This window comes from Fonsecaea monophora (genome assembly GCF_001642475.1).
Source record: "Fonsecaea monophora strain CBS 269.37 chromosome Unknown Scaff56, whole genome shotgun sequence".
Lineage (NCBI taxonomy): Eukaryota > Fungi > Ascomycota > Eurotiomycetes > Chaetothyriales > Herpotrichiellaceae > Fonsecaea > Fonsecaea monophora.
This window is the reverse complement of record NW_019173987.1, coordinates 176,333-189,452: the sequence shown is the minus strand read 5'-3', so window position 1 is coordinate 189,452 and position 13,120 is coordinate 176,333. Positions and strand designations below refer to the sequence as shown.

Below are 13,120 nucleotides of genomic sequence, written 5' to 3'. Positions count from 1 at the left end.
TCTCCTGAGTGTACTGATTCCGTATTCTTTCAGTAGTATGTAACCCTTGGGTGTACACACCCACACGCGCAGTGTCCTCTCGATTTGTGCCCAAACACACCCTCACTACCTCATCTGTTACCCTCCCTCGTCGCTGCATAACAAGCTGGCCGCCCATAGCAATAACATGAGAGAATCTCTTTTGGAAACAGATCAACACCCATAAGTCCCTTAAAGCTTTGTTGCACATAAAATGAAAAGGTCGTCGAGTGTTATGACAAAACGTCGTGTGTGGTGAAAAAAGAATACATTGTATTGAAACGATGGTGCCCTCCTTGAGAAAGGAAGATCAGTTAGACGTCTCCCGGCGTCAATGTCCTGAACGCCTACGCTGCTGGTGTCATCAAAGAACGAGTGTGTGGGTTGTACTGTGCCGAAATGCAAATCCGAAAACAAAAGCGGAATTATGTCCGAGTTGAGGAGCATATTTAAGTAACCAGGACATCTGCCGGTCGTTGTCTCCTGTGGAAAAGAGGTATTCTGAATTTCTTTCTTGGAGGTTCTTGAGCTGTCCCAGCTGGATTCTCTGTTACAGGTGTTGTCGTCGACGAGTGGAGATATGGAGTTCTCGGCGAATCGGTCGAGGGCATTGGAGGTACCGATCCAGTCGAAAAACTCCTGACTTCCTTCGTCATACTCTTCTTTTTGCGAATGGTTTTCATCAATCTGGAGATATGGGGTTGCTTCTGTTCCTCGGGGGGCGAAGATTCAGGCGGAGGGGGCGGAAGGCTTTTGTTCAAGTCTAGAGCCGAAAATCTGACAGGACGAGGCTGCTCCATTGATTTCCCGCTGCCACTTTGGGGTCGTGATGATCCGTCTGTTACGACTCGCAGCGTCTTTCTGATTGCTTCCGCTTCGGCAGAAGGCTTGCTCGCTTCCATCGATTTGTGGACGCCACCTGAGGAGGTCGTTCGGCTCTTAGTTGCCACCGTGGTTGACTCATTTCGGAGGCTGCTGCCAGGCTTCTTGGTGCTATTAACGGACTTCCGGGCGGCGTCGGAGAAACGTCGGGCTGTCTCGCCAGGGGTTATACCGGCGCTGGTCAAGGGCGTTGAATAGTCAGTGGCAGTTATGGTACCGCGATGAGAAACTTCCGAGGATGTCGCGGAGTCGTCTTGTATGTCGAGGAATTGGTGTGTCACGCTAGCGGTAGTTTCAACGTTGTGAGCAGGGTCGAGTTTCCGTTCGCGTTTCGCACTGGGCTTCGGCTGTGCTGCTTTGCCTTCTTGAATCTGAGCAGCGATGTATTTAAGAGGGTCATCCGACATGTCGTCAGAATGTGGTACATTGGCCAATACCAAGGCGCATATGCGCTTCAGCTCCCCCTCTTCTTGTGCAGTCAGGGCCTGTCGGTCGATGAGAGGTGAGTCAGGAATGAAATGTGGATCGTCATCGTCGCCCCGATACTTCTTCGGTATCAAAGCCTGTAGAGAGGTCAGTGTTTGATCGACTCACTTCGCTCGCCTAAGACACCTACCTGAGCGTCCGTCTGGAGTCCAAGTTTTTTACTCATTGCGACTGGAAGGTTTGAAATCTCGACTGGATCGGAAGGTAATGCGGAGGAGACTGTGAAAGCAGCCTCTGGGTCGAATCGGTAATCTGATCGTCTGCTGGTCGCCAAGGCTGGAGGATGTTTTGCGTTCTTTTTGTCTTACAGCATATTATCGCCTCGGAAAACGGTTTTCGAAATTTGTCTTCTGCCTCGGAAGCCTGCGTCAAAGATTTAATATGCGAGAAGAGCAACCGGAACTTGTGAAACCTGCGGGACGCGACTTGATGTACAGAACTGACTGGTACAGAACAAAGAGGGAACAGAAGGAGCTTCAGCCAGATACGGCCAGGGCAAGATAAGGAGATCTCGCAAACAACGATGTTCTTATTACTCGCACGCAGGCCATGAGTATCGCGACCTGCGAATGATGGATGGCAGTCAGCGCGAGGTTTCAGCTTCGAGCTGACCTTGTGAAGACGATCTGTGTGAGTGGGCCACGGTCCTGGAGGGTGGTGGGAGGTGGTGGGAACATCCAGCGCACTCAGCAAAGGGGTCCGAGGCCAGCCATCCTGTCATCCACGAGACTGGCTGTTTGACCAGTGAGATCTGAGGTTAGCAGCTGGCCTATCTGACCCCGAACGCAGCCGTTAGGAGCGTGAAGGACGACCTAGCGAGGATGGGACTTCGGGTGATGAAAAGAAGCATGCAACTTGAGAGTGTCGATGAACCAAGTGATTGGCGGCGCAAATTGAAGAGAGATTGAATCGAGGAGAAAGAGGAAAGTGCCAGAGGAGACCAACCAAGTTACCGAAGCCCAAGACGAGGCCGGACCATGCACAAGCGCCACCGGCGAGCGTGCAGCTCACTGCGAGTCGGGCTTAAGCGAGCCTAGTAAGCCCATGTGGGTTCCAGGAACAAACCACTGAGGCTGGCAAATCAGAGGGAGCAGTTGGGAGCCAGCATCGGGAGGGCACGAGTCTTGAGGCTTAAGGCCAGGGCTGGCCCAGTCTTGGGGCGCTAGGCCGGTCGAAGGACGTGCAGCTAGGCCTTTCCCATTCATGGTTAGATGGTCTTACCAAACCGGGACGTGCCCTGAGCACCTGAAGTGGCGCCCAGAAGTCAAACTTTGGATAGTGCCTCATACACACGAGCAACCTACTCACGTTCTCTCTCACCGTTGCTTGTGCTCGTCATCCGCAAACACATCGACCACCTCAAAGGTATTTCTTTTTCACTACCCACACCGAGTACTCGTAACTGTTCCACCCAAATTTCGGACCTCTTGCGCGGTGATCTTATCCAGTGTCGATCAAGGACTCAATCCTTCGCATCACTTCCTAATTGCTTCCCCAGGTTGACCCCTGCAACAAGGCTCAACGCCTCCCCTGATCGCTGGACGCATGCCACTGAAAAATCTCCGAAGCTCGTTAAATCTGCCCGACACCCCAGATCACTACCAAAACTCAATTCGTTAGGAATGCATCGTCCAGCACTCGGTAAATTGCTTGACCTACCGTCTAAAGGGTAGTAGCCCTTGGCCTGAGGGAGACGCACCGGTATTGATCTGCATGGATCAAAAAACTTTGATGGAAAAAGCTCGGGATGTAGAGGAGCTGCTGCGTTTGTCGTGAGCATACTCTGCCCATACAAGACTCTTCGTGGCCCTCACGATACAACTGGCACACGACCCGGATTCGCCCGGCTTGAACAAATGTAATTCACAATCACCATTGGGAAACGTTCTGGGTCCGAGGGCCGTGCCATGCGCAGAGCCGTCCTTGAGCGACGGCTCGAACTGAACAGTGAATTAGGAAATGCACAAATTTGTCACGACACGTTGCCTCGCATTACTATTATCGTGCAGGTACGAGGTGCTCGCTGCTCGCTGCATACATGTATCTCGAGTCAGTGGACATCCAAGACTGATCGGCCGGCCTTGACCCAGCACACAGTCACCAGCTTTCATCTTGCTTTAACAAGGAGCCGGGTCATATTTACAGCAAGAAAAGCAGGGAGTGTTATCTTCCTCTCGTCTCTCTGTGGGCGACCTCGATGATATTGAGTCTACACACTGACATCCATCCTGGGGGTTTTGCTCGTCCTCCACGACACGGACTCTGGTCTACATCTACAGCTTGAAACTGCAACGCGACCCAGTGACTCTCATAATCTGACACCTGGCTGTCCATAGATCGGCAGTCCTCCTTGCAGATCCCCATTGATGCACATTTCCGGTCTTTGCTAACGAGATGAGAATGTCTCGACTAGATCCGCTTTCTGTCCGTCAGGCACCACAAACATTTTCTTCTGCGCACAAATACAGCCAATGTTCTTCCCATAGCGCTCTCTCCGCTTAGTCCGGCATCGCAGTCAGCTACCGATATCTGACGGGAGCCAACGTCACTCAGGTTTACGGTCTTTCTTTCCCATAGTCTCGGTTGAACTGCGGATCTCATTGGCAATTGCGACTGTTGCCGTTGTCTCTGAGCCTCGGCTGGGACGGCGGTTGTTCCTGCAGACAGATGACATAGGAATGTATGCGTGGACTAGAAACAGTTTAGAAACCTGTGAGACATTCAAACCTGACATGCCGTTCCGGAAGCATAGAGCCAAGGAAGAGATTCATGAATGCAGACACGGATGCCGGAGTAGTAAGTAATAGAGGGCAGAAACTGGTGATGCAGGCGGATTAATTTGTAGTGATGCGTCTTTAAAGAGAAGTGCAAGTCACATCGTCTGTCCTGCGAGATAAGTGTCATTAGGGTTCGGAAAGTGACTTGACCGCAGCCAGCTGGTCAAATACCACAGCCTGATTAATGCCATGGCGGGACGAGGCTGCAGCTTGGACTCCCCCGCGCGAATCATCTCCAAGACCACTTTGTCGTAAGTGGTAAATTTCATTCGAGTCCAGCCCTCGACCCCGTTCATTGTCTCTGCAAACAGACAATCTTCTACGTCCAATTTATGGACAATGGGAGACAGTGCCGAACAAGGCTCCCCGGAGACTCGGGATGCCTGGCTTGCCGCTCTCAGAAGCAGTTCGACAAATCTCCGTATCGAAACACTGCGCAAATTGCAGCAAAGTATTCCAATCGCAGGTATGGCCGACATGCAAAACCACGTTTCATACGGTCAATCTCATCTCACCGGTGCTGCAGATGAGACCGTCTCAAAAGAGTTGTTGACCTTTCTGCCCGCGCTTCTCGGGACGTATCCTCGTTACCTTGATCGAAAGTCTCGCAGAGCCGTGCAGTCGTGCCTCCGAACGTATCTCACGACTCCCTCTTCCGCCGACGTTGCTTATCCTGCCGTCACCAAATTCCTATTACAAGAGAGCCAAAAGGTGGTCATAGCCCCCGGCAATGCATTCGTTCTGCTGGAGTGGTGTTGTCTGGTCCAACAAGAAATCCGGCTCAATGAGAAGTCATTCGGACAATGCTTTGGGAAAATATGCTCGGCCGCTGCCCGCCTTCTGGACAAATGCGAAGACCAATCTGTCCGAGGAGGAGTACAAGGGTCGGCCTTGATAATCGCAAGGAGAGGGTTGCGCGACGTCTTCAAGACAAAACAAGTCGGGGCCAGGGCACTGCAGCTCGCCCTACAAGACACTGCAGGTTCCTCAGACGCAAATGCTAGCTACGCCGTTTATGTGGGCGTGATTGCCGGGGTCAGTGTCCGCATAACTGAGAGGAGAGAAGAGCTTCAAGAGTCGAAAAAGCAGATCCTCGATTTCTATGTCAAGTCTGTCATAGGCTCAAAATCTCCCGTGCCATACCAACAGTGTATGGGTCTCAAGGATTTCTTCCTCGACTTTGTCACTCTCCAGGATGTCGATGGAGCGTTGATCCCTGCCATCGAGAAGGCCATCCTGAGGTCCCCGGAGGCTATCCTTCAAGGCCCCATAGAGGCCCTGGCTTCTTGTCTACCACCAGCACTCGACATTTCAGGCTTTGTCCAAAGGAAGCTTGTGAAACCTCTTCTATCAGCCTTGAACTCAACCAATGCCATCATTCGCGATGGTGCAGGTAAGGGTCTGTCAGCCCTTGTTGGCAGAGGAGGGTCTCCAGATGCGCTGCAGAAGATTGCTGCGGAACTGGGATCCACGATGAAATCTTCGAAAGCTGGCAGCTTTGAGCTGCGTGGCCTTTTGGCCGATGCTCTGTCGATGATTGCTCCCGAACTGGCAACGTCTTCTGTCATCGCCGAGTCTATCATTCCTGTGGCGTCGAAGGAAGCCAACGAGGGGGCACTACGGAAAGAAGTTGCTGCATTAGCAACACATCTGCCACTTATTGTCACCACTTCGTCGATCAATAAGACCCTTTCTGACACTATTCTCAAGGGTTGCGTTGACAAGAGACTTCCTTTCCGCAAACTATGGGTTTTGTGTCTTGCACACATCGTCAGACGTATCAAAGAGGTGCCTTCTGAACAAGGGTCACGCGAATTTGTCAAGTCGGCTTTGAAAACGTTGAAGGATGCGCACGACGAAGTTGCCCTCAATCCTCTTCCAGCGACCCAGAATGGCTATGTTGCTGCTGGGTACGGCCTTCCCGGAGTACTTGGTGCACCAATATTGAGGACCGACGAGTACAAGTCAAGCATGTATGATGAAGTCAGCACTCAATGTCTGGCCGTTCAACCGAAATTGTCCTTTCTCTTGAATTCAAAGGTCTATACGCGACTCTCATCTACAGAAGACTGCCAGTGGGCACTGTATGCGTTGACTAACCTGACGCAACATCTCGAGCAAGCTACAGATGAAGGCAAAACTGCATGGGCAAGGGCCGTCTTACACCTCCTGCTCACCCCTGAAGTCGACTCCAGTGTGCGCAAGGAGACTGGAGTTGCGTTATCACAGGCTTACTCGAAGCAGCCGGCTTCTGTCGGCCACAGCATAGTGCTTGGTATCTGGGATGTGCTTCGATCGCGCGCGTTAGAGCTAAGTAAGACGGCCGAACAATCTCTGAACGACAATCGTTTGCTTCAGGCAGTGAAATGCATAAGCATGCCGAGGGACAGGCTGGAGAACATGGCCGAGGATGCGGCAACTGAGGTGCTGAAGAAACAGGCCACATCCACAGTGGTGTTACTACGTCCCGAACTGATCATCAACTCCGACTGGATTGGAACCTGCCTGGCTACCGGGGTAGATCCAGGTGAACTTGCAAAGGAACGACAGGAACCACTTTTCCGCGAGATACTCTCACATTTTGAGGCGGGCAAGATGGCATCATTGACCATTTTCGAGATCGCTGCCTGCAACTCAGCAGCTACATTGGCCTTCGTGGCACCGGATTCTTTCACGCCAGCCTTGATTCGCCAGTTCCGGGAAGATCTCGACCCTGAGCAATTGGAAGCCGTGGGTACCACCGAAGCACTCATTGCTAGAGCCCCTGAAGGCACTATTGTCGTCGACGTCCTTGGCCAGCAGACAAATGGAATCCTTGACAACAAGAACCAGAAAGACTATGACGTCCTCAAATGGGAAGAAGAAATCCGAGCCCAACTGGCCAAAAAGAAGGGAGCTCCCCAGAAAAAGTTGACCGCAGACCAACAGGCCAAGGTCGACGCTCAACTTAGACACGAAAGTGCCATGCGTGCTCGATTGAGATTGATCTCGAGCAAGATCAGAAGAGGTGCAAGATTTATTGAGAGTCTTGCTCACGGTCCGCCCACGGATGCAGGACTTTGGATGTCTCCAGCTATTACTGCGTTGATGGGATCTCTTGAAGCGGGGGCGGCGCTCATCGTTGAGGATGAGATCGTCTCAGCGTATCTTGCTTGTTCCGACAAGATTTCGGATCGCCTTGGAACCATGCGTCTATTCGTCGGCGTTGCTGCTCTCAGGTCTGTGCGGAATGCTAATGTTCCAGAGCATCTCTGTGTGGAACCTCTCGCAGAGCTCGGGACACGAGTCTTGTATAGACTGAGATTTGCTGCCGAGCAACGTCCGTTTGACACTGCCACCACCGCTTATGCTCTCCCTCTGATCTTCTCTGTCCTCGAGCATGGAAAGATAGGGGATGTGACGGGTGAGGACGCCGACGCTCAAGTCCTCCTTGCCCTCGAATTTCTTTCTTTCCAGATGGGATCGGGTGCCGATGAACACCTTCCAAGAGCCAACATTTTGCGCCATTTGATCAGTGCAATGCGCAAATACAACCAGCACCACCGGATCATCAGAGATTGCCTGTTTGATTTCTGCCGGTCAATGTCAGAAAATACCACTGCTGAGGAGCGAGATATCCTCCTCTCTGCAGTTACTCTCCCTGAATCGGCTGTTCGATCTGCAGTTCTGCAGGCAATTCATTCGGAGATTGATCTGTCTGAGATTGACAACTCCGTTCATGTATGGATTGCTTGTCAGGATGAAGAAGACGAAAATGCGGAGACCGCGTTGGCAATTTGGGAAGAGTTCGAATTCACTGTCACCGAAGAATTGGTCGATAGTATCCCTCCGTTTTTGTTCTCATCAGCACGATCGACCAGAGCTGCCGCAGCGAGAGCTCTCGCACAGGCACTTGTTCAAATTCCTTCAAAGATTGATTCAGTATTGGCGTCGCTTGAAGAGTCGTATCGTACCGAAGCTCAACCATTGGTCCCGAAGCGAAACAAGTTCGGTATTGTGCAAAAGGGAGACCTGGTTGATCAGTGGGAGAAGCGGAGCGGCCTTGCCCTGGCCTTTAAAGAGCTTTCTTCCGTCCTGAGCGAGTCTGCTTTGGTGCCCTTCATGAACTTCTTGGTTTCTGATGGTGCCCTCTCGGATCGTAATGCTACAGTTCGCGCAGAGATGGTCGAGACAGGCACGGTCTTTGTAGCAACGCGAGGAAAAGATTGCCTAGAACCTCTCATGGGGCTATTCGAAAAAGTGCTACAAGGCCCTGATAAGGGGACCGAAGAATCAGATTGGGTCAATGAAGCCGTTATCGTTCTCTATGGGTCTCTAGCAAGGCATCTTCCCGACGGCGACAAGCGGACAGGGAATGTCATACAGAAGCTTCTTGACACCCTCAGCACACCATCCGAGTCCGTACAATATGCTGTTGCCAACTGCTTGCCTCCTTTGGTCCGCCCTTCCTCGGTCGATGCTGGACCTTACATCACGGCTCTCTTGGACCAGCTTTTCCACTCCAAAAAATATGCCGTGCGCCGAGGAGCAGCCTACGGACTTGCAGGTGTGGTCAAGGGCAAAGGTGTAGCCGCGTTGCGGCAGCACAGGGTAATGGTCGCATTGAGAAGTGCGAGTGAGAATAAAAAGAGCCCTGAAGAGCGACAAGGAGCCATGATGGCATACGAACTATTGTCCTTGCTGCTCGGCCGAACCTTTGAGCCATATGTGATCGAGGTTCTTCCCCAGTTGCTGACTTGCTTCGGCGACCCTGTTGCATCCGTCCGCGAAGCCTGCCTGGACACGGCAAAGACGTGCTTTGCCAGCCTGAGCTCCTTTGGCGTGCGTCGCGTTCTGCCTGAATTACTGGAAGGGCTGAATGAGACCCAGTGGCGAAGCAAGAAAGGAGCCTGTGACCTTCTCGGTGCCATGGCTTACCTTGATCCGCAACAGCTCGCGACGAGTTTGCCAGAAATCATTCCTCCGTTGACCTCGGTCCTGACGGACAGTCATAAAGAGGTTCGGGCTGCTGCCAATAGCAGTCTCAAACGATTCGGCGAAGTTATCACGAATCCAGAGGTCAAGAGCCTCGTCGACATTCTCCTCAAAGCACTGAGCGACCCAACCAAATACACAGAGGAAGCCCTGGACGGATTGATCAAGGTTCATTTCATCCACTATCTCGACGCGCCGTCACTCGCCCTTGTTGTGAGGATTCTAGAACGCGGACTCAATGATCGATCGGCAACCAAACGCAAAGCTGCCCAGATCATAGGGAGCCTGGCACATCTCACCGAGAAACGCGACATTGTCACTCACCTGCCCATTCTGGTCACAGGCCTACGTCTTGCGGCTGTCGATCCAGTACCTGCGACTCGAGCAACTGCTTCGAAGGCTCTGGGTAGCCTTGTAGAGAAATTGGGCGAGGATGCCTTCCCAGATCTAATACCAAGCTTGATGTCGTCGCTTCGCACCGATACTGGTGCCAGTGATCGTCTCGGGTCGGCACAAGCTCTCAGCGAAGTCCTTGCCGGCTTGGGCACTGCTCGTCTTGAAGAGACTTTGCCATCTATCCTACAGAACGTCGCCAGCACACGCCCCACTGTACGAGAGGGATTCATGACTTTGTTCATCTTCTTGCCGGCATGTTTCGGCAACAGCTTTGCGAATTATCTTGCTCAGATCATCCCGTCTATCCTTAGTGGGTTGGCCGACGATGTTGAAGCGATTCGTGAAACTGCTCTTAGGGCGGGCAGGTTGCTTGTAAAGAACTTCGCTACCAAAGCCATAGATCTCTTATTGCCAGAGCTGCAGCGTGGGCTGGCCGACGACAGCTATCGGATCCGTCTCAGTTCAGTCGAGCTGGTTGGAGATCTCCTCTTCAATCTTACTGGAATCAGTGCCCAAACAGAAGCTGAAGAGGAAGGCGAAGCCGCCACACAAGCAGGACAATCTTTGCTTGAAGTCTTGGGAGAAGAAAGACGCAATCGGGTCCTATCGTCTCTCTACATTTGCCGCTGCGACTCTTCTGCCCAGGTTCGAGCTGCGGCCATTGCTGTGTGGAAAGCACTTGTTGCAACACCGAGAACACTCCGCGAGCTTGTGCCTACGCTTTCCCAGATGATTATTGCTCGACTTGCCTCATCCAACATGGAGCACAAGTTTATTGCCGCCAACGCTCTGGGAGAAGTGATTCGAAAGGCTGGGGAAGGTATCTTTGCTTCATTGCTTCCCTCGCTTGAGGAAGGCCTTCAGACTGCCACCGACCCAGACAAACGACAAGGCATCTGTATTGCTCTGCGAGAGATTGTCAACGCCGCTACGCCCGAGTCCTTGGAGGAGCACGAAAAGAAGTTGATCTCCATTGTCCGGTTGGCACTGACAGATTCCGACCCTGAAGTGCGCGAGGCGGCCGCAGAATCGTTCGACTCGCTCCAACAGACGTTTGGCAAACGAGCGGTGGATCAGGTGTTGCCGCATCTCCTGAACCTGTTGCGAAGTGACACGGAGGCTGAACATGCACTGTCCGCCTTGCTCACGTTGCTGACCGAAGCCACGAGAGCCAATGTCATCCTGCCCAATTTGATCCCGACGCTCCTCACTAACCCCATCTCGGCGTTCAATGCTCGAGCTCTGGCGTCGTTGGCTAAAGTCGGAGGTGCGAGCATGACTCGCAGGCTGCCTACAATCCTGAACAGTCTTGCAGACAACCTGGTTATGTGCAAAGATGAGGAACTCGTGGGGGAACTGAACGAGGCCTTCGACGCGACCTTGTCTTCTATCGATGAATTCGATGGCCTCAATACCGCCATGAGCGTCATGTTGACTATGATCAAGCATGACGATCACAGAAGACGTGCACTCGCTGCAACTCACCTGGCGACCTTCTTCGCCAATCCTGTGGTCGACTATTCGCGCTACAATCAAGATCTCATCCGTGCCCTCCTGATCTCCTTCGGCGACAGAGACCAAGAGGTCGTCAAGGCCGCTTGGTCGGCGCTGAATCAGCTGCAATCTCATTTGCGCAAGGAAGAAATGGAGGCACTGGTCGCCTCCACTCGTCAAGTCCTCCAGCAGGCTGGCACTGCGGGATCTGTTCTACCTGGTTTCGCGCTGCCCAAGGGTATCCTTCCTGTCCTCCAAATCTTCTTGCAAGGGTTGATGAATGGTACAACCGAGCAACGGGTCCAGGCTGCCATGGGCATATCGGACATCATTGAACGGTCCAACCCTGACGGATTGAAACCTTTTGTTACGCAAATCACAGGTCCACTCATCCGTGTTGTCGGGGAGAGATCAATGGATGTCAAATGCGCCATTCTATCGACTCTCATCCTGCTTCTCGAGAAAATCCCCACTTTCTTGCGTCCATTCCTGCCTCAGTTGCAGAGAACATTCACAAAATCGATCGCCGACCCAACAAGCGATGTTCTTCGGACACGAGCAACAAAGGCACTCAGTACGCTGATCACGTTAACACCACGCGTCGACCCCTTGATCGCCGAACTCGTCACTGGTGCAAAGACCCCGGACGCTGGAGTTCGCAATGCCATGTTAAAAGCACTCCAGGAGGTCGTCAGCAAGGTCGGATCGAACATGTCGGATGGGTCTCGCGAATCCATCCTGGGACTGATGGACAGCCAACATGACATCCAGGACGATAATATGATGATGACCAATGCTCGTCTCCTGGGGGCCATGATCAAAGTTCTTCCTGCGGAGAAAGCAGCGATTCTGATCAAAACTCGCGTCCTTGTGCAACCATCGACGAATGCATCGATCCTTGCGCTGAATGCCGTTCTCCTGGAAAGTGCAGCGGCATTGACTGGAAATCCGGCTTATGCAGAAGATACAAGGAACGTCCTTGTCAACGGGCTCGCTGGGAAGAGTGGCACGTTTGTGCAGCAAAACGCCGTTCTCGCTGTGGGGAAATATCTCCTCTCAGTGCACGAAATATCATCCGACGCCCAGATCGAAGAAACGTGCAGACCCTTGTTGGAAGCGCTCGCCTCGATAATCCCACCAGGAGGTGACATTGACTCGCGCCGCCTTTCACTGGTGGTCATCCGCACGGTCTTCCGGCACCACGGCAACAGCCTGCGCGAGGATCACCAACTGCTGGCGATCCTGGTTCCCCCGGTGTTTGCGTCGGTCAGAGACGTGGTCATCCCGGTCAAGTTGGCCGCCGAAGCCGCATTCCTGGAACTCTTCAACGTGGTGGACGAGGAAGCCGCCATCTTCGACCAGTACATGGCCTCGGACGACGGCGGCAAGGCCCTGGGAGTGGGCCCCACCAGGGCCATGGGAGATTACTTCAAACGCGTGGCCCTCCGGCTGGGAAGCCAGGCGCGCGAGAGGAGGGAGGCCGAAGGCGGCGTCAAGGGCGGGTTAGGCCTCAGTTCGGACGAAGAGGAAGACGAGCGCGAGGTTTGGAGCGTCGGACGCGTGGATTTGGGCGAAGCGGGTTTTGGCGAGGAATAAAATAGATAGGAATTGAGCACCTGACAGCAGCAGAAACTCCTTGGAGAGGACAAGGGAGTTGGATGGATGAAGATACACAGAAGGAGAAGAAGAAGAAGAAGAAGAAGAAGAAGAAATTAATTCAGCATGTTCTCAATGAATTTGATCTTGTTGTTGCCCTTCTTATTAAGAAAAGAGCTCGTTCTGTTTCTGTTTCTGTTTCTTTTCTTGTTTCTTTCCCTGTCTCCCTTCTCCCCTCTTTTCCACACTCACACTCACACTGACACTCACTCACAGGGACGCATACTCTCAGAAATGGATAGACGATAGACGGACAGAGAGAGACACACACACACTACTGGATCTACTATGTCGTACGTACTGCACCCTACGCCCGAGATATCAGAGCCGATACAAAAGCCAAGGAAAAGAAAAAGGATCGCCACAGATAGGAAGAACAAAGAGGAGTATGTGTGGGGATTTTGGGTGTCGCTCTACCGCTCGATGAACACCTCTAC

The 13,120-nt window shown here is 52.6% G+C and overlaps 2 protein-coding genes across 2 annotated transcripts; one reads left to right on the top strand and one right to left on the bottom strand.

Moving 5' to 3' along the window:
* Nucleotides 1-467: 467 nt before the first annotated feature.
* On the bottom strand, nt 468-1,552 carry AYO21_07408 (hypothetical protein; the record flags this gene model as incomplete). The annotated part of the gene is made up of 2 exons (XM_022657364.1): nt 468-1,463; nt 1,517-1,552. The coding sequence occupies 2 exons, from the start codon at nt 1,550-1,552 to the stop codon at nt 468-470; spliced, it is 1,032 nt and encodes a 343-aa protein (XP_022510377.1).
* A 2,800-nt stretch (nt 1,553-4,352) lies between these two features.
* AYO21_07407 (hypothetical protein) lies at nt 4,353-12,623 on the top strand (the record flags this gene model as incomplete). Its single annotated transcript, XM_022657363.1, has 2 exons — nt 4,353-4,414; nt 4,475-12,623. The coding sequence occupies 2 exons, from the start codon at nt 4,353-4,355 to the stop codon at nt 12,621-12,623; spliced, it is 8,211 nt and encodes a 2,736-aa protein (XP_022510376.1).
* Nucleotides 12,624-13,120: the final 497 nt, after the last annotated feature.